The sequence below is a fragment of the Bufo gargarizans genome, chromosome 1 (assembly GCF_014858855.1).
Source record: "Bufo gargarizans isolate SCDJY-AF-19 chromosome 1, ASM1485885v1, whole genome shotgun sequence".
NCBI classification, from domain to species: Eukaryota; Metazoa; Chordata; class Amphibia; order Anura; family Bufonidae; genus Bufo; species Bufo gargarizans.
Window position 1 is genome coordinate 494108342 of NC_058080.1, and position 22254 is coordinate 494130595.

The window sequence follows — 22254 nt, forward strand, 5'->3', positions numbered from 1 at the left end:
TCAGTGTTGCATCCATTTTTTGTTTTTGGCGAACCCATTGTAACTGCCTATTCTTGTCCGCAAAACGGACAAGAATAGGACATGTTCCACCTTATTTTGGGAATGTGGAACAGACATACGGATGTGGACAGCACGCGGTGTGCTGTGCTGTCTGCATTTTTTGTGGCCCCATTCAAATGAATAGGTCCACATCCAATCTGCAAAAAATGCGGATGCAGACCAGAAATACGGTCGTGTGAATGGAGCCATAAGCAGTGAAATGAAACTTGAAAGCTTGCATTGTACTATACACAATGGGTGAGCTTTATTAATACTGCCCTAAATTAAGACCGTAAATCTAGACCAGACAGGCAGGAACTGCACCAAATAAATCACAGTGGTGCACGGGTATGAGAATTTTGGCGCATCTTGATGGACATCTCTTGCACCACCTCCTTGGCTGGCTTACTCTACACCTGTATTTTATGCCAAAAAAAGGAACATCCCAGTAAATGAGTTTTTCAGACTCCTGATACAAATAACCAAAACTCAGAATACATCAATATCCAATCTGTGGGGGTTCAACACCTTGTGCCTTCCCTGCAGCCTCCAGAATCGGAACTAACACTTTAAATGGGACATGTCACTACAAAATGCAGTGCAATCTGTAGGCCACATCTTATAGAGCAGGAGGAGCTGAGCAGATTGAGCTATACGTTTACGGGGGAAAAAAAACTTTATACATTTATATCTCTGCTATTTCTGATTTACGACCACCCCTTTGTACAGCTCTCAGGACACGGGGCATATTCCACTTGGGGCCTGCAGGTGGCAGCACTGTATTGGAACATAGTGAATGCCGTGCTCTTTTCACCAAAATAAAAATAAGCAATTAAAAAAAAAAAACAGGCATTGCTGCATCTGAAAGTCTGTACTATTAAAATAAATGTATCCCATATAGTGAATGGCGTCATGGAAAAAAAACAAAAAAAACTATGGACAATTTGTCACTTTACCGCCTCAAATTATTTTTTTTTATAAAAAGTGATCAAAGTCAGGCCTCATGCGGTCCACAAAAAAAAAATGAAATACGAATGACGTCCGTGTGCATTCCGTATTTTGCGGAATGGAAAAGCTGGCCCCTAATAGAACAGTATAAGCCTTGTCTGTAATGCGGACAATAATAGGACATGTTCTATTTTTTTGCAGAACGGAAATACGGACACATGGAAACTGAAAGAATATACGATCATGTGCATGAGCCCTTACACACATTCCAAAATGGTATCACTAAAGAGTACAGATCGTCCCACAAAAAAAAAAAATGACACAGCTCCATAGATAAAAATAAAACATTTTATGAAAGTATGTTTTTTTTTTGTTTGTTTTTTGCACTAATAAAAACTATACAAATGTGGAACTGTTGTAATTGTTCTGATCTAGAGAATAAAGGTAACGGGTCGGTTTTGCCTCATAGGTAATGCTGTAACAAAACCCATAAAACTTGAAAAATTGTGTTTTTCTTTTCCAATCTCATGACATTTTGAATTTTTTTCCAGCTCCCCCCTCCATCGTATGCAATATTAAATGGTACCATTAGAAAATACAACTGGTCCCACAAAAAAAATTAAAATAAAAAATTCATATGGCTATGTAAAAAGGAAAAATTAAAATGTTATGGCTCTGGGAAGGCAGGGGGCTTTTGTGTGCCTGCTCACAAGCGCAGCTGCTGGGTTTCTGGTGTTTTAGACAGCAGACACATGGGGCTGATGTCTGTGATTGGCAATAACACAGATCACAGACATTTAAGGGTACTTTCACACTTGCGTTTTTCTTTTCCGGCATTGAGTTCCGTCACAGGGGCTCTATACCGGAAAAGAACTGATCAGGCATATCCCCATGCATTCTGAATGGAGAGTAATCCGTTCAGTTTGCATCAGGATGTCTTCAGTTCAGTCGTTTTGACTGATCAGGCAGAAGAGAAAACCGCAGCATGCTACGGTTTTCTCTCCGGTGAAAAAAACTGAAGACATGCCTGAACTCCGGATCCGGCATTTTTTCCCATAGGGATGTATTAGCGCCGGATCCGTCGTTCCGTTATGCGCATGCACAGACTGAAAAAAAGGTGAAAAAAATAAAGGCTGGATCCGTTTTGCCGGATGACACCGGAACGACTGATCAGGCATTTTTAAGACTGATCAGGATCCTGATCAGTCTTACTAATGCCCATCAGTTAGCATACATTTTGCCTGATCCGGCAGGCAGTTCCGGTGGCGGAACTGCTTGCCGGATCTCTCTGCCGCAAGTGTGAAAGTACCCTTACCCCTGAGGTGCTGTGGTCAGTTGTTACCTCCCTGTATTAATGTGGCATCGCTGTAACCGTACTGGCCATGGGATGAAGGTAACAAGTCAGTTTTACCACATAAGGAGTGCTGTAAAAATTAAACCCAAAAAACTGTGGCAGAATAGTTTTTTTCCGAATTCCACAACATTTGGATCTTATTCACCTCCCCATAACATCATATGCAATATTAAATAGTGCTATTATAAAGGACAACTTGTCCTGCAAAACAACAAGCCCTAATAATAAATAAATAGTTATGGATCTGGAAAGACAAAGTGAAAATAGAAAATCGCCTGTTCCTAAAGGGGTTAAATTAACTCTATTGCTACAACAGTCAGAGTTCATGCAACACAAGGGAAATGTAAAGTGCTAGTCACATCAGCTGAACTATAGGAGACTACTGTGTGATTCGCGGTGCTCAGCCAGTGTCCGTGTGAGCAGTCGCCATTTTTCTGTAGACTAGTAGGAAGAATAACGCTGCTAGTAAGAGCGCCCTCAAGTGGTAATACCCTGAACCCCTGTGTTTTCAGAAGCGACGTCAGTTTCAATGTTTCCCGCTTCGGCGGTGAATGGGCTGTGATATGTAGCGGGCGAGAGTCACACAGGGAGCGATACCGGAGCGGACATTACGTGTGGGGAATCGGCCGGAGACGCTGCTCTTCGGCTTGTCAAACATGACGTCTCGGAGCCTGCAGTACGGTGAGGACAGCATAGGGATTTAGGGAAACTGTTCAGAACTCTCCATGGACTGGAGCAGGCTGTGAGCGCGCATGCGCGGCCACTTTCCAGGAACTGGGCACCTCCTGGTCAGAAGAATCAGTGATGTCACATCCAGTTAATATTCCCTAAGGGCTCATGCACACAAACATATCTTTTGTGTGTGGAACCATTCACTTTAGTGGGGCTGCAAAAAAGGGAAATGACTGTGTGCATTCCGGAAAAAAGTCCTATTATTGCCCGCATTACAGTTGGACAGTATATATTAATCAGTTGCAGACTCCTAGATTAAGGACACGGTATCCACTGCAGTGGGGGTCGCGTTCCCAGTATGAGTGGAGCCGCACGCGCACTAATGCTCCACTCATTTTCTGTGGGACTCCCAAAAGTGGCTGAGTACAGCGGTCTACAGTCTGACATTCCCATAGAGAGTGGGCTGAGTGGATACCCTTATGCTTGACCTGCCGCTCCATTCAGACAGGTGGTCTTGGGATAAGTGCGGGCCCAGCAGTTGAACCCTTGCCAGTCACATCCCGACGAACGTGTCAGTCGTTACATCTGGTGGCATTAGAGGCAAAGCTTGTTAAGAGCTCATTTGCATTTCTTCCCTCCCAGTCGTCACTAATGACCTGATCATGTCCTCCATCACCACAGCGCATGCGCGAGAATGAGTCTCTCGCCAGCGCTCTGAGACCATAGAATTGTATCTCGCAACCTAGGCAGGCCAGCTGCACCTGCAGTCAGGTAGTCTCAGCCACACTAGCTGCCATTTTTTGTGTTAATAAGAATGTGAGATTTGGGTCTGACCTCTGGTACCTGAAATTCTGCTGCCCCTTCACTGAAAACCACAACAGTTTTGTAGCAACTCGGCCCCATTTCCTTATATGCTGCAGTACCAGACTTGGCCACACGGATGAGCGGCGCTGTTGGATTTTGCATTAATAGGGCCTGCTCGGTGCTGAGGCCACTTGTTTCCGCTGGGAGTCCCTTCTACGAAGCTGTGATAGACCGCCATACGCAGAACACAACAATGTGACATCTTAATCTGCTATATAAATCCTGTTTTTTCTTTTTAGTAAATGGCCGTCTCCCAATGCTTCAGTTAGAGGAAGAGGATCTAGAGAGGAATCCTCAGTTTAGTAAACTTTTACTAGAATTATGCCAGATTCTGGAACCAAGTGGAGCAAGTGCCAGGCTATGCAGTGAGGTGGAGAAGGTAAGTGTTCTGTACAACTGACCAGTGTGTTGCTCCTGTCTCTTAGGCCGTTGCCGGCTGTGGCTTGTATTGCGGTCCGCAATGTGCGGGGTGTGCTCACCGCATCATGGAGCCGCAATCTGGAAGGTCGGTGCGGAACGAAGGCACAGAAGCACTACAAAGTGCTTCCATGGAGTTTCTCTCTGTACCTCAAAAAAAATAGAACTCGTTCTATGTTTTTGCGGTGCGGACGGATCACAGATCCATTCAAGTTGAATAGGTCTGGATCCGTCGCGGCCGCCGCACACGTAGTGCCCGCGCATTGGGGACTGCAATTTGCAATGCACAGAACGGCCATGTGCAAGAGGCCTTATAGGGGGGGGCTCAACTCCATTTTGCCAGAGACATGTGCTCTCATTTAAATGATAAAGTACTGGGCGGGCTCCGACTCGATTGGTCAGCTCATTCCTCAGAGCGGTCAGACATTGACTGCGCCGAATGCAGAGACGAACGGCGCAGGCGCGAGATTTCGGACGCCAGAAGCAGGGGGAGGATCGATTTCACTAGGAGATGGGCGTGCTGGAGCGAGGAACTGGGCGGCAGTTTATGAAGGTAGACGGAGCCTCTAGGTGCTGAAAAGACGCCCACATAGCACCTAGAGGCTCATTTGCATAAATATAAAAGTGCTTTTTTAAAGAAAACGGCGGCACGGAAGAATATAATACTTGGCCTGTATGGTACATCAGACACTAGCGGATCTCTAGTGTCTGAAAACGAAATGTGTCCACAGCAAGTGGTAGAAACCCTTTAATACTCTGGTTAGGACAAACCAGGGGGTAACAAAAATACATATAAACATAACAAGATATTGGATAATAAAAATAAATAGAGGGAAAAAAATAATAAAAAAGGGGCAATATAGCATATGCAAAGACCACTCCCGTGACAAAACGCATGACTACAATATTACATCAGGTATGGTACTACAACAGCGGTCAGATAAAGGACCGTTTTTGTATAATTACAAGGATGACGCTTCATGCGCCGATAATTATTTCCTTCTTGTAAAGGAGGTGAAGCTAATTATACACAGAAAAGGAGCAAACCCTCAGATATAACAGGAAAGGGTAAGTCTCTGATTTAGTCCCCCAGGTGAGAGACCGGGACCTGTAAATCCACTCTGTTTTTTATTTGGAGGATTCTACGGTCCCAGTCACCTTTTCTGGGGGAAAGTCTTATCAGTTCCATTGCTGAAAAAGACAGAGACCTAGGATCTCCATCGTGACATAAGTGATTAGCCACGGGAGTATTATTCTTTTTCTTGATATCATTAACATGCTCAAGAATTCGGCGACAAAATTCCCTAAATGTTTTCCCCACATTATTCAAGGGACAGGGGCACTGACAAAGGGGCACTACCCCTTTGCTCCTGCAGTTAATAAAATCCCTTACGGTATAGCTTCTATTTGTGGCTGAACATGCATTGACTTTAGAATTTCTAACAAATCGACAGGCCGAGCATGCCCCGCAACGAAAGTACTCAACGGTTTCCTGTCTAACCATGTCTCTGCTGGAACTCAGTGTGAAAAGTGGCTATGGACCAAACTGTCCCGCAGGCATCTACCACGTATGAATGTAATACTTGGACGGGGTAACACCATGTCCGGATCCATTAGGAGGATTGGCCAGTATTTATCAATTATCTCCCTCACTCTCCGATTTTCGACATCATATAATCCTGATAACCCCTTCCCCCTGGAATCAGATTCCTTGGGGACCAAGAGAGTACTTCGCTCCCGTCCCTTCGGCATTCTGGAAAGTATTTCTTAAGACCTGTTGGGGATAACCTCTCGCCCTAAAGCGGTCATAAAGCTTCCTTGATTCACGGTAAAAACTCTCTGGATCTAAACAATTTCTTTTCATCCTCAAATACTGGCCGTGAGGTATCCTTTTTTTAGGTTCATGGGATAAGTGTCCCAATGAAGAAAATTATTCGTAGCAGTTGGCTTCCTGTAGGTGGTTGTGACCAACTTGTCTACCTCCTTGGTGACCCTGACATCTAGAAACGTTAGTGTGTCCGGATGAAACTCAAAGGTAAATGCCAAGCCTATCTCGTTCGTATTCAACATCCTAACAAATTATTTAAATTCATCAAAGTCACCATTCCAGATGACAAAGACATTTTCTATATAACGTGTCACACCACCAAGCTTGATTGTCAGGAAAGACCACTTTATCCTTCCACCAGCCCAGGAGGAAATTGGCATAAGTGCTCCCCATAGCGGTCCCCCTGAGCTGGTGGAAGAAGCACGAATCCAAAAAATAATATTGTGTGTCAGGACATACTCAAGGAGAGTCAACACAAATTCATTATGGAATCGGTAACAGACTGCCCTTGTCTTTAAGAATTCTGCTACCGCCATCAACCCTTTAGAATGAGGAATGGAACCATACAATGATTCTACATCAATGCTCGCAAGGGAAGCATGATGGTTCTAAGTTGATGGTTTCAATTTTTCTAAGGAAGTCCATTGTGTCCCTTGTGAAAGATGGACAGCTGAAACAAACCCCTTAAGAACCCTATCAATGTAAATACCACTATTCTGGGTTATCTAGTTCACCCCAGATACAATAAGACGACCCTTAAAGGGAGATAAACCCTTATGGACCTTGGGTAATCCATTAAATGTAGCTATCTGGGGTGAACCCAGCCTCACTAATGACACCTTTTTATAAGGCCTTCTTCAAGGATAGACACAAGTTGTTTACTAAAAACATCCGTAGGGTCAGATGGTAAGATGCGGTAGCAGTCACGATCGCTTAACAGGCATTCACACATTTGTCTGTATTGGTTACAATCCATAATAACATGATAGCCCCCTTTGTCGGCAGATTTAATGACTATCGAGAAATCTTTCTAAACCCATAAGGGCCTCAGTCTCAAAACCAGAGAGATTTTGATATGATGGTACAGATAAGGACAGCTTCTCAATACACTGCGGTGCTATACACGTACTTGTGCAGTATATCACATGCGCCGATACTTATTCATTAAATGGGACTATGAATTGTCATAAAATGGTCCTCATATGGTGTCCCCTGTATGTGTAGTACCACCGGGCTTTATTTATATAATGGTCCTGGGGTGTTATCCCCTGATCTTCCCCGTTATAGTGCAGTAGGGGGTGGGTGCACTATGGGGAATACTGGGAACCTGGCTCCTTGTGCCTTTTGGATGCGTGGTTTGTGCTTCCAGTTTGATTTATCTGGCGTGCTGAGCCTCCTGATATTACGCCTGTGCGTGGAAAGCACGGCCATCTTGGATTGTTTCATGTGACTGTGCGCTCCACGATGGATGTACGTGGAGCGCACTACCAGCTTGGCCCCCGTCCCTGGCTTTCCAGAGAGAGATATGGAAAGCATGAGGGCGGGGAGATTGTATCTCCAAGTGAGTCCTGAGACACATGGCGTCCGAGGACTATTGGTTGAGACATTTGGGGAGTATATTTTATGCTAACACCCAATAATGGTCGTTAGCTCTGGTCATGGGACTGTGAGGGGCGGAGTTGAGGAATAAGCTGACCAATCGAGTCAGAGCCCGCCCAGTATTTTATCATTTAAATGAGAGGCCATGTCTCTTGCAAAATGGAGCTGTTTTTCTTGGCCCCCTGGAGACCCCCCAGCTGTGCATCCAGCATCTGTGAGGGGACTGGATTTATTCCTATATCTACCTGAACCAGCATTTATTTTTATTTTATTTTTTGTGGACCGCATGAGGCCTGACTTTGATCTGTATTTATAAAAAAAAATAATTGAGGCGGTGAAGTGCTGAATTGTCCATTGTTTTATTTTTTTTTGTGTTGAAATTGCAAAAAAAAAATCGATTCCACCACAGTTTTACAGGGTTTTTAATTACGAGGTTTGATAAAACTGACCAGTTACTTTTATTCTACAGGTCAGTACGAATCCGGTGATACTTTTTTATATGTATAGTTTTTCTTGCGTTCTGATAGTGCTAAAAAAAAAATTAAAAGTGGGGGAAAAAATCAGTTTTATATTTTTTGTTGCTATATTTTGACCCCCATATATTTTGACCCCTATAACTTTTTTGTAATCATGTGTACGGAGCTGTTTGGGGGCTCATTTTTTGTGGGGCAATCTGAACTTTTCATTGATACCATTCTGGGGTGTGTGTAACTTTTTGATCACTTTATTTAATTTTTAGCAGAAAATGAAGCGACCAAAAATGGCGAATCGGAAATTTGGACGCTTTTTCCGTTGTACTGTTTGCCGTATGGGGAAAATATATTCATATTTTTATACTATTGGCGTTATCGCACATTGTGACACCCATGATTAGTTTATTTTTAGTTTTTATTTTGGGAGAAGGGGGGTGATTTGAATTTTAATGTTTGTTTATTTTATTTTTTGTAAACAATTTTTTTTTATATATAGTTCCCATAAGGAACTATAACATGCAATCATCTGATTGCTATTATCATAGAATCCAATGCACTTGCATTGGAATCTATGATGATTTTACTATGTACTATTACAGGCAAGGGCTCCATAGGAAATACTATGCAGCAGCCTCCTGTCATTCATAAAGACACGGGCTGCTATATACACGCTCCGGCTCCTCCGATTGCCACACGGGGGAGCCGGAGCACAACCGAAAGATTGTCTGCTAAAAGAAACAAACGGCCACCCACAGCTATGGCGCCCGCAGTGGGCAGGAGCAGGCGCTATCTTTAAACACCCGCCCAGCGCAGTACATGTACGACACTGGGTGTGAAAGGGTTAATACAGTGATACTATACCATTTAAAGGGAACCTGTCACCGGGCTTTTGTGTATAGAGCTGAGGACATGGGTTGCTAGAGGGCCGCTAGCACGTCCGCAATACCCAGTCTCCATAGCTCTGTGTGCTTTTATTGTGTAAAAAAACAACTATTTAATACATCTCAGGTTAATTTGCATATGTATCAAATTGGTTTTTTTTTACACAATAAAAGCACACAGATCTATGGGGACTGGGTATTGCGGATGTGCTAGCGGCCATCTAGCAACCCATGTCCTCAGCTCTATACTAGGGCTGCACGATATGGGAATTTTGTGCGATTGCGATAACGGTATGCGATGCGATATTTTAAGGGAATTGTGCTAGGGGTCTATTTGCTTGGATTTTCAAGGCAAAAGCACACACAAATTACTGATAATGCAGAAATGTAGTTATGCTTAACTCAAGAACTGAAATGCAGTGTTTTTCAACATAAAACATCTTTTACTAAATTAAATAACATATTTGCATTACTGCAAAAGTACAAAATACAAAACTTGCCATTTTCTTAATAGCACTGCACAGAACAGAGAAATAAAAGAACATTTGTGTTCAGGGCTAGGATGGTGGAAGTGGGAAAGGGGAAACCCTTAACCCTGAACCTAGAGGCTGGGGTGTGCCGGGAGCCACGGTCGCGGGTACGCCAAGAAAAGGGAGCATACCCAAGGTGAGAGTGGAGAAAAGGGGAGGGAGGGAGGGAGGGGCACGCCGCTGGAACGTCAGGCGTGAATTACCATGGGAAGACCTCCGTGATGCACCAGGATCCAATGGAGAGCCCTGGCAAACTGGTCGAACAGCCAGGGGCTGCTCTTGGACCCGAAGGTTAAGCGGTTGGCAAAATAACCCTGTCCGACCAATTGATACCATAGTACCTCCAAAGATGCGGGTGGACCGGGAGAAGCTTGAAGGCATCAGCTATGTCTACCTTGGCAAGCCAAGACCCAACCCCCGACTGGAGAATGAGCTGAATGGCTTCCTCAACTGACGAGTATTGCATGGAATACTCCTCAGAGGGGATACGGGAATTCAGGCTTGGGGTGGATGACATATGAGGCTGACGGGTCGTAGATGAGGCGTTTTTATTGGAGGATTGTTTCACAACCAGCCCGATGGAGTTGATCCGCCAGGACTGAAACGGAATGTGGAGAAAGGGACTGATGATGAAACCCTTTTCCACTTCAAATCGAAGGAGCGCATCCACGGCCTCCGGGTCACCGACTGTCACGGCCATGGCTATGACCGTGACTCTCTAACCGCAGGCGGTTGCCTGCGGTTTCGTGTGGGTTTAAACCACAGGTGAGGGCCGCTGGTGTGTGGCCTAACTTGTGGTTGCCGCGGGCAACTGTTTGTCTCATGTAAATGTGCAGCAGCAGCCTGAGCGTGGCTAGGCAGCTTGCTGCAGTTGCATGCAGTTGCACCTAACAACCTTTCTGTTAGGTGCGTGTGTATTTATGCACTGTTGTTTGTCTGTGTGCACTTGGGTAGTATGTGTGGTGTGCACTGACACCTTTCCCCTCACTGTGGTTGTCCGTGGCAACGTTTGGCGGTATTGTGTACATGTGGTGGCACTGTCCCGGCCTTCGAGCTGACTCCCAGGACAGGGTTGCCATCCATGTCGTTGCCAGCGGCAACAGCCACAGTGTGTGATGTTTGTTGGACACTTCCCCTGTATGTTTGTGAGTTTCCCTTCTGTGGTGTTGGAAGGGTTAACTCCCTTCCCAGTGTGTGTGATGTCACTGGGTGTGTCCTTCCGTTGGGTGTGGCTTCTTGGCCTATATAGCCTGGGCCTTTTGCATGGCTCAGTAGGTTGCTTCAGCCTTGCTAGCTGGAGCAGCCTCCTGTGTTGCTATCTGCCAGTGAGAGCCACCACTGTGGTCATAGGTCTAAGTTTATGTTTAAGTTTGCCTGTGTGTTTATGTTGTATGTTATATTCTGTTGGGACTTTCCTTTGTATTTGGTGCAGCATACGGTTCTGGATTCCAGTCTTCTTAGGGATCCAGTCAGCAAGGCTGTGGCAGGTTGGTGGAACTTCTTGTTCGCCTGCCATTCCCGTATAGCTGTTTATGAGTTCCCCTTTTCCCAACAGCTTGGCCGTTGAGACTCCTGCTCCTCCGTGCCTAGGAGGAGTAGGTCGTCTTACCCAGCTCCTAGCGCAGGGATCTGCGGAGGGTAAGACAGGGCTCCGAGGTTCCTGCGCATGGGTCCTCCTACCTTTTAAGGTCGGCCCATGCAGGTTAGGCGTTAGGGTCAGGGTAGGGACGCTGTAGGAGGTGACCTGCTCCCTATCCTGTTCGCATGGCCGAGTAGCCTTTACAACACCTGGCATCGCACGGCTGAGGATTTTCCCCCATCCTCAGCCATGACAGTATGACCACAGTGGTGGCTCTCACTGGCAGATAGCAACACAGGAGGCTGCTCCAGCTAGCAAGGCTGAAGCAACCTACTGAGCCATGCAAAAGGCCCAGGCTATATAGGCCAAGAAGCCACACCCAACGGAAGGACACACCCGGTGACATCACACACACTGGGAAGGGAGTTAACCCTTCCAACACCACAGAAGGGAAACTCACAAACATACAGGGGAAGTGTCCAACAAACATCACACACTGTGGCTGTTGCCGCTGGCAACGACATGGATGGCAACCCTGTCCTGGATGGCCACCACATGTACACAATACCGCCAAACGTTGCCACGGACAACCACAGTGAGGGGAAAGGTGTCAGTGCACACCACACATACTACCCAAGTGCACACAGACAAACAGTGCATAAATACACACGCACCTAACAGAAAGGTTGTTAGGTGCAACCGCTTGCAACTGCAGCAAGCTGCCTAGCCACGCTCAGGCTGCTGCTGCACATACACATGAGACAAACAGTTGCCCGCGGCAACCACAAGTTAGGCCACACGAAACCGCAGGCAACCGCATGCGGTTAGAGAGTCACGGTCATAGCCATGGCCGTGACACCGACCTGCGGAAGAATGTAAATTAGAGGAAAAACGAAGCTGCGGACGCGAAGGAGCAGCCGAAAATGAAGATGAAAAGCGAGGGAAACGAAACTATTTAAAATACTTACCAGAAGACGCCCAAGACCAAGGAAAAGGAGATCTGAATCCGAATGCGAACCGGTAAGCTAAAGAAAAATCCAGACCTGCAGAAGAGAAGAGGAAAACAAACAAAAAATACGGTCCTCAGAGGGACCGAACAAGACCTGAACTTACCTTAGGAAAGATTTTAAAACCTTTGACTGACGCGAGCCGGAAAAAAAAAAAAGGACCGAACCTGCGATCTGAAGATAACGCATATGAGGACCAGATGAGCGACAGCTGGGAAGCGAGATGGGAGGCGAACCCCCAAAGGAAGCGAAAGACAGGTAAGACGCCAGAAGAGGATCAGTCGACCAGACTGGCCCAGGAGATGGGAGAGCCTGAGACAGGACCCAGGGGTACAAGGGACAGCCGACTGGAAGCAAGAAGCCTGGACAACCCACACCCGTGAATAGCAGAGAGACCAGGTAACCGAGAACTGAAAAACAGAGCTGGGCGATCCAGGAGGCGATTGATTACGATTGCTTTGGCGATATATTGTACAGGCCTACTCTATACACAAAATCCCGGTGACAGGTTCCCTTTAATCTGTATTGAATTTATATCAAGTATACTTTAGTGTTTATACACTGTTAAAAGTGCTCAGAGGCTTATGTCCTTCACCTGGTCACAGATGTATGCTGGTCTGGGGCGCTCCAGTAATTTATGTATCTCTATATATGGCATCCTATTACCATACTGATACTAATAGTCCCCTGATGAACCTTGGATTACTTTTAAGGTGAAACGCGTTGGGACAGTGCATGCTGTATAAGGACATGTTAGCCCAGGTACGTGGACAGAGTACATCTACCTTTAAGGTGTATCTCTGGGCTGAGCAGTATTTGTAAGGGCATGAATAGGGACAGACATATTAGATCTTCATTCTCTGACCCAGATGTATTTTATTGTCCTCATATTTTCTAATCGTCCATTGTATTTGACAGCTTTTGTACTGTAGCCATCATAGTCCAGTTTGGACCACATTTATCTTATGTATTTTAATTTTACGTAGATTAAAGGTTACTTTTTAGGAACTGTCCTCTGTAGTACCCTGATATTCAGTGATTCCCTCATCATACGTTAGATGCATCTTCTGGCAGTCAGTCTGCCTAGACTGAAATCATGCCAGAGAACTGCTATTAACCCCTTAGTGAACAGCCTGTTTTGGGCCTTATTAGCCAAGCAATTTTTTTCTTTTTCTTTTTTTCTTTTTTCATCGTCGTGTTCCAAGAGCTATAACTTTTTTTTATTTTTCCGTCTGTAGCGTTGAAGGCTTGTAGTTTTTATTGGCGCCATTTTGGGGTACACATAAATATCTGATTAACTTTTATTAACTCTTTCTGGGAGGGAGATAGGAAAAAAACAGCAATACTGCCACTGAGTTTTCACGTTATAAATTTTATGGTGTTAATTTTTCGGTATAAATAACATAATATCTTTATTCTCTGGGTCAGTACAATTACAGTGATACCAAATACATATATTTTTTTTATATTTTACAACTTTTTTGCAATAAAACCCTTTTTTTAAAAAAAATAAAAAATGTTTTTGCATTGCCAAGACCCATAACTTTTTTAATTTTCTTTCTATGGAGTTGTGTGAGGGTTTGATTTTTGCAGTAGGGGATAATTTACATAATATGTATGTAGTCCGGGTCGTTACGGACGCGCAATACCAAACATATAGGGAAGATTTTGAATAATTTTTTTTTTGCAATTTATTCATTGAAAAGCATATTTTCATATATATATATATATATATATATATATATATATATATATATATATATATTTTTTTTTTTTTTACCACTTAATAGTCCCGCAAGGGGACTATAACAGACTGCTTTTGAATTGCTTTTAAAATAGTGCATTGCATTTTAATGGCAATGCTATTCATTGACCAGAAGGCTGCGCCAGAGAGGCTGGAAATGACTCAAGGCTGGTCTAGGTCCTATATAAGACCCCAGCCAGCCTTCACACACATCGGCACCCCGCAGTCGCTTAGACTGAGCCGCCGCCTAAGGCCCCTTAGAAAAAAACACATATGGGTGGTCACTAAGGGGCTAAAAAAGACAAATGTGCCAGGTCCGCTAGCTCTGCCCTCCTTGCTCCCCACTTCCTTTTCAAAAAGTTGTGTGGGTGGCTTATTTTGTTGCAGTAATGCATAAAAAGTTCACAAACATTGTAACATTTTTTAACGCTGTAAAAAATGGCGTACGGAGATCACAAGTCTACCCTTAAAGAGGACCTTTCACTAGAATAAAACTTCTAAACTAACTATACAGACATGTAGAGCACGCCCAGGGATCCCCCTGCACTTACTGTTATACCTGGGCGCCGCTCCGTTCTCCCGGTATAGCCTCCGGTATCCTCATAGTTAGGCTCCACCCAGGGGAACCTGCCGGCGTCTCATTCTCCCATGCTGTAGCGCTGGCCAATCGCAGCGCTCAGCTCATAGCCTGAGAGAGAAAAAAGCCTAGCGATTGGCCAGCGCTACAGCATGGGAGAAGGAGACGCCGGCAAAAAACATGGCATTTATGTAAGTTGCTGCTGCCTGGTATATGTTAGCAACTCTCTCCTTCACCCAAATCAGTAGATGGCAGTTAGGGTTATTCTAATAAAAATAAAGTGGGAGGTTTATCAAACTGGTGTAAAATAGAACTGGCATAGTTGCCCATAGCAACCAATCAGATTTCACCTTTCATTTTCCAAAGAAGCTGTGATAAATGAAAGGTGGAATCTGATTTGTTGCTATGGGCAGCTATGCCAGTTCTACTTTGAGAGATTTGTCAAACCCTTGTAAAGTGTTCCCAACTTCCCATGGCAAGCAATTGGTTAAAACAAAATAAACAGCTTGTACTCGCCGATCCTCAAACATTCTGGTGGTGTCTGGGTTCAGACAGAGCATGAAGTGGCTGGGAATGCCTCTCAGCCAATCACTGGCGTGTTACTGCAGCAGGAAGTGTATTACAGTGTGCAGCGGTGGGGGATCGGCTTTTTTTTTTTTTTTTAACCATTTGATGGCCATAGGATTTTTTTCCCCCCGTAAGAACTTTTCAAATTCTGCACCTCAGTGAGTAGGCTTGTTTTACTAAGGCCTGTGTCCTGTTGCCGTATTGCGGACCGCAATACACGGGCACCGTTTCGTGTGCATTCCGCATCACGGATGCGGATCCATTCACTTCAATGGGTCCGCAAATCCGGAGATGCGGAACGGAACCGTACGGAAGCACTATGGAGTGCTTCCGTGGGGTTTCGTCCCGTACTTCCGTTCCGCAAAAAAATAGAACATGTTCTATCTTTTTGCGGAATAGGCGGATCTCGGACCCATTACAGTGAATGGGTCCGCGATCTGCTGCGGCTGCCCCACGGTCGGTGTTCTTGCATTGCGGCCTCCTGCACATGTTCGTGTGCAGGAGGCCTAAGACTTCATCTCCTAGGGGTGACTTCTTTGGCTGTAGGACACTGTCCTATGATCTGGTACTTCGGCATTGAGACGACCGTGGTTTTGTTCCGCATCCGAGCCGTATTTATTGCAGCTCAGGTGTGGACCCATTCCCTTCAATGGGGCCGCAAAAGATGTGGACAGCACACCAAGTGCTGTCCGCATCCGATTCGTAGCCCCGCCAAAAATTGTCAGTTTTGCGGACAAGAATAGGCATTTCTATAAAGGGCGTTCCGTTCTGCAAATTGCGGAAGGCACACTGGTGGCATCAATGTTTTGCAGATCCGCAATTTGCTGCACGTTCGTGTAAACAAGCCCTTACCCTGTAATAAGACTATGACGCAGCCTTGTGGTCTGATAGCCGAGGAGTTGGTAGAAAGTCTTTCTTCTCTGCAGTACTGAGAATGTGAGCTGTAACCACCCCTGCTCATAATCCCCTATCGTCCAATTTATGCCATATTTATAACCTTCCAAGGCCATCTTTAATTATCCCATAACTCTATGTAATGCCTGGAGTCTTGTGTGATACCCTGAGATATAGGACACCTTGGATGATGCCTATCTTTGAATATAGATGTGATTTAACGGAAAGCGCAATTTTTGGTGGCACAATGTGTAATGACTAATGGCCCTCTCTGGCTGGTTTCTGACGGTCACATTTCTCCACTACAAGGTAACGGGGAAATCTCTTCCTTAAGGCACTTTTATAGCAATGAATAATGATCACAAGGACAGGAAACTGTACACCGCAATCTTAAGTCATGTTAACAGAAAATTGGTAGCTCCACCATAGACCTTGTGCAACACTTATCTGTATTGTGTGGTTAGGAAGCGGCTTTTTGATGTCCATGAATGATAACTACCTCTTTCACAGAGTTCCCAGACCCGTGATTTCCTGACTTCTTTTATTTTCTTTATTTTTAAGGCACAGAGAGAGCTACGACTGCAGAGGAAGGTTTGGCTCAGGTCTGAAGTTATTCATCGGCTGATACAGGAGATATTAATGGACTTGCGGGTGAAGAAGCAGGAGGGCACAATAACTGATGAGGAGAATAAGGTTGGTGTACCTTGTACTCCGCTATCTTTGATGGTACTGATTCATATTTACCTTAAATCTCACTTTTATTTTATTTTTTTATTTCTCTTTCATAAACTCCCTCCATCACCATGTGCAGTTTCATGACGGCCTTCAGCAGTGTTTATTGGTCTCCGAATGCTCACATCTCCTGCCTTCTGAATCTGAGCCAGGCTCTGTACCTCTTCTTGGATTGGAGAATGAAGACCTGCATGACCTTCTGCCATCACATATGGTGAGATAAAGCCAATCTATGGTATCTCCTTAGACAGGGTTTCCATGTAGCGGCTGCCACGAAGCCCTGCCCACCTGCACGAATGTCCCGGTTAACAGAGCTACCATCTCCAAATTTGTGCACTTGTTGGCTGCTGCTGGTGGGCAGTATTTCGGGCGCACGGGGCCACCACTATATAGTAACCCAGCCTAATATTGCATGTGGTTCTGTCTCTCTTTTTGTGATGTGTGTGTGTGTGAATGGTCCACTCTCATTTCAGGATGTTCTTTGGATAAGGGAACGATTTCACAAGCAGGTGGAAGAAGCCCTTCGAAAGAAATGCTTCACTTGTCTGTCTTTTCACCAGCCAGAAACAGGTGATGTTCTTATGCACTGTTGTCTCTAAATGGTAAATGTGTATAATTTCCATGATTGAGCAGCACTTGGGCATACACATATGATTATCTGTTTCCCAACTTGTGCATGAAGTTCAAAATACTTAAAGGGGTATTCTTTTTATAAGCCGTTATCACCTGTCCACTGGAAGATAGCTAAGTGGTCTACTCAGCAATATCCATCAGTCTCATAGACTTTAAAAAGGTCAAAACTGTGGATGAATGACCTTTCTGGTAATTGTGGGGATCCCAGTAGTTGGACTTCGCCATCAATCTAGCAGTTATCACCTATCCAGTAGATAGGTGATAATTGGTTATGACTGGAATAGCCTATTAATTGTTTTTAAACTCAGCCTTTGGTACAGTGGAGAAACATCAGCAATTTGTGACCAAGGATCTTTATGTAAAAAGCACTCTGCCACTGGACGCTGGAGCAGTGGAAATGTGTCCTGTGGCGTGACAAATCACACTTTATCAGAATGCTAGTAGAACGTTATTTGCTTTACTGCATTGTGCCAACTATAAAGATTGGTGGCAGAGGGAAACGCTATGGGGTTGTTTTTCAGAGGTTGGACTAGGCCCATTAGTTCCAGTGAAGGAAATTCTTAATACTTCAGCATACTGGGACATTTTGGACAACTGTATGCTTCCAACTTTGTGGGAACAGTTTGGAGAAGGTCCTTCTCTGTTCCAGCATGACTTTGCCCCAGTGCACAAAGCAAGCTCTATAAAGGGATGGTTAAGTGAGTTTGGTGTGAAAGACCTTCACTAGCCCATGTAGAGTTCTGACCTCAACCCCATCAAACGCCTATGGCTTTGATGGCTAACCTCCGGCACTCCAGCTGTGATAAAACTACAACTTGCTAGATGCACACTTGCTTGCCTGTTTTCAGAACTCCATAGAAATTAATGGAGCATGCTGGGAGTCACTGACCTATGGAATGAACTAGAATGATGATTGGGAGCCAGGCCCTCTCATCCAACATCAGTTTCTGACCTCACAAGTGTTCTTCTAGATCAGGGGTGGGGAACCTTTTTGCTGCCGAGGGCCATTTGGATATTTGTAACATTGGGGGCCATACAAAATTCTCAACTTAAAAATTTGATGGCTATATTTGCTCAAACATATAAGTGACTTAGATGTAAGTTACAGAAATTGCGCTTCAATAAAAAAAAAAAATCTAGAGCGCTGTATTTTTGCTGCACAAAATGGCACCTGCACTGTATAGATTGCAAATAGTCCAGGCACCATTTTGACCACACATAGCAGTCAAATTTTTAAGTTGAGAATGTTATATATTTAGTTCTTTATTTGGCATTAATGGCAGCCAAGCTCATTACAGGGGGGTCCAGAGAGGGGTTCACCCAGCTTTCACTCTCGCTGCCACTGTCTGTGCTTTTGTCCCTTTCTCAGCCTCAGATCTGCCCCCCACCTCCATCAGCCTCCTATCAGACCCCCCAGCCTACATCAGCCTCAGATCAGACCCTCCCTAGCCTCAGATCAGCCCTGATCAGACCCCCAGCCTCAGATCAGATCCCCCCCACAGACTCATGTGTCCCCATCAGACCCCCCCAGCCTCAGATCAGACCCTCCCCACCCTCAGATCAGACATTTAGAATAAATAAATAAACTCTCCAGCCCTGGATGGCGCTGCCACTTGGCAGATTCCCTTACCCTCCCTGGTCTTCCTTCCTCCGCACTGTACTGTGACCTCACAGCGCAGAGCGCCAGGTCATAGTCCGCGTCTATGTGCTGACACTGTACATGTCAGGACACACCGTGGGGCCGGAAGAAGACCAGGGAAGGTGAGTAGCTAGCTAGCAATGCGCTGTTCTCACCTTCCTGCACCTCTCGCATGCTAATGACCGCTTCCATAATGGAAGCGGTGATTAAAATTTTCACAATATTTTCTGGCCGAAGGTTCCCCACCCCTGTTCTAGATGAATGGGCAAAAATTCCCAAAAAGCCCTCAGAGTAAAGGCTAATTCTGCTTCAAACGAGCGACCCACTCCATATTAATGTCTATAGATTTAGAGTGGGATGTCCTATAAGCTCCTGTAGGTGTAACGTGAAGGTGTCCCAATAATTCTAATTATGTAGTTAGTGTAGCTTTACCTGGTCTTGTTGACCATAAATATGACCGATGTCCTGATTTTTGTTATTACTTAGATGAGGAAGGTGAAGTTCTTCGTGCAGCAAAAGCTCTTCGTCTGGCCACAACGCTGGAGGATGAAAAAGGGAGGTTAAAAAATGAACAAGAAAAACATCAGGAAATTGGAGCTTTATTGGAAAAGCAGCAAGAAATGTATCCCTCTGTGAGTTAATTGGGAGTATCTACACTGTTCCACTTAATGGCCTGTGATGAAAATGTATGTCAAGGTCTAATGCTAGTTTCTGTACTGTGAAGTACATTTTCATCCTGTGATCTAGCGGGTAAAGTCGGTGCAGCCAGACTCCTGATGCAACTGCCCAGATCGGAGAGAACTCAGATCCCTAAAGTTTAAACTGTAGGGACTGCAGCATCTGACTCCCTATGTTACCTAATCACCTTGACACTGCAGATCCTACCTAGAACAATTGATTGTGGGGGATTTAGGGTTTTCTAGGTTATTGATAGGGTTGTGTTTTTTTAAATATATTATTCCCCTCAGCTGAACATGTGGAAAAATCCATACTCTCCTGCTCCCGTCCATCTCGCTGGCCTTCTGCTACCTGTCGGCTTCCGCAAAGGACAGGATCATGTGCAGCACAGCAGCCAATGACTGTCCTCAGTGGTGACATGTCCCCAAGAAACATGAGACCCAGCAGTGACGTGCTACTTTGGGGCACATCAGTGGTGAGGCCAGTCATTGACTGCAGTGCACATGACCTCCTTCTCTGCTGAAGTTGACAGACGGGGACTGACTACCAGTAAAGACAGCCGGAACTGAGCGTCTGGGAGCAGGTGAGTGTGGATTTATAAACTACAAATTGGCGTGGTATTAAAAAGCAGGAAGTGCTCAACCCCATATGCAGTGGTGCATCTATACCAGGGGGCAGATCCTGCACTTGTGGTCCGCTGCTAATGGCAAACACCAGCAAAAATGCATACTATGGAGGATGCCTGCAGCGGACCACAATGGACATCCTACACAGGATAGCAAATGTGTGGATGTGATAAACAGTATATATAATATAACAAAAACAAAGACAGGTGCACTCTGCAGTCTTACTAAGCCCTCAAACTGGTGGTAAAATTGAGAGTTTAGCCAACATGTCCTACGTGAGGACATGTCTGAGCCCGAGCACCGCGCCAAGGTTTCTCAAGTAGCTCGGGACATGTAGGACATGTTGGCTAATCTCTCAATTTTAACACCAGTTTGAGGGCTTAGTAAGACTGCAGAGTGAACCTGTCTTTGTTTTTGTTATATAATATAGAGTGTGGATTTATCCACGGGTACAGCAGGCTGGGGTGCAAATTAAATAGACTACCCATTTAAGTACTGGAAACCACTTTAAAGGGAAATAAAATGTGCAAATCTAATTGGCTGCTGTTGCATTTTTAGGTGCTTTTGCGGTGCCTTTCACTCCTCCGGCAGGCAGCCTCCGATCTACGCCTTCAGGCTCAGTCTGAGATAGACAGGATTAATGCGGAATACCTGGAAACAAAGAGTAACGCTTTATTCTTAAAACTACGGTAAGAGTTGTGAATGAGCTCTTTCAAGACATTTATTCCTGTCGCACTGATCATCCTTACCTTCTTTTATCACATAGGATGGAAGAGCTTCAAGTTCTCACTGACACTTACACCCCTGAGAAGGTTGAAGTTCACAAATACATCAGGTAAAGGTGTGGGAGGGGGGAGGGGGGGGGTGGCTAAAGTAGAAAAGAACAGCAGAAACTATCCGTTGTATAACTGGATTAGGAGAATGCCACATCCTCACTTCTGCTATCTTCCAGGTCCAGTTTAGAGGCTGCTGTGAAGGCTGAGAAGACTGAACTATCTTCATCTAGACAGATTCTAGCCTCGTATGAATTCTTGGGCACAAAATTTGAGGAACTGGTTCAAGAATATACTCGTCTGAGAGATAAAATTAAGAACAATCGCTGGGCAATTCAGGAGCTCAGCAAAACCTTATCCTGAGGGATGATGGAAGATTTGTTAGTTTTAATTACAGTTCATCCAGCAGAGCTCAATCCCAGGAGAAGGCATGGTCTTCTATTTGCTCCTCCTCAAATGATTTTCTTTGCACCAAGTGTTTGTATGTCTGTACATTGTCTATATGTGTAATGTGAAGCTCTGGCTTGAAGGCATTTCAGCTGTTCTGTTGGGCAACTGCATTCTGAGATTTCCCTCATATATGCAGGAGCAATGCAACGCAGATGTCCTCTTCTGTAGTAGAATTTAGCTGCTGGGTTCTTTAAACCATTTATAGATTATACAGTTATAATAGCAATAAAGAACATCAAAGCACAGCTTCACATTAGATTTCTGTACATACTATACATGTTTGTCTAATGTTAAATATCTAACTTCATGCACTTGACAAATAAATTTGAAATAAAAAGGATTGTGATAGAAATCTTGAATGAAAATGTCTTTAGGTGTTCTGCGTAATTTCTTAAGAAGAGACTGAAGAGCGCAAAAAAGCTTAAAGGATAACTGTCACACTTAGACCCTAATTTTAATTTTTATATATGTAGTTACTAATAACATGATATTCCAGAATCAGTTACTATTAGACTGACTTACCCCATATTTAATAAGATTCAGCCCTTAGCAACCAGTCTGCATAAAACTGCAATTTCACTATTCAGTTAAGATGGCCGCCACTGCCCTCACCCTGAGGCTAATCCCGCCTGCCCTCACTAGCTAGTCACAATAGCCGGTGATCGCGGCGAACCGCAGCCCCATCCTTACCCTTCCCCGTCTGTGCAGTTCTGACCACTACTGAGCAGACGGGGAAGGTTCCCATGGCAA

General features: G+C 44.7%; 1 protein-coding gene across 1 annotated transcript; it reads left to right on the forward strand.

Moving 5' to 3' along the window:
• Nucleotides 1-2829: 2829 nt before the first annotated feature.
• HAUS4 (HAUS augmin like complex subunit 4) lies at nt 2830-21975 on the forward strand. Its single transcript, XM_044287871.1, has 9 exons — nt 2830-3022; nt 4117-4256; nt 16535-16666; nt 16785-16919; nt 17179-17275; nt 19464-19609; nt 20840-20970; nt 21048-21116; nt 21234-21975. Exons 1-9 carry the CDS (start codon nt 2998-3000, stop codon nt 21415-21417), a joined length of 1059 nt encoding a protein of 352 aa, XP_044143806.1. The 5' UTR covers nt 2830-2997; the 3' UTR covers nt 21418-21975.
• Nucleotides 21976-22254: the final 279 nt, after the last annotated feature.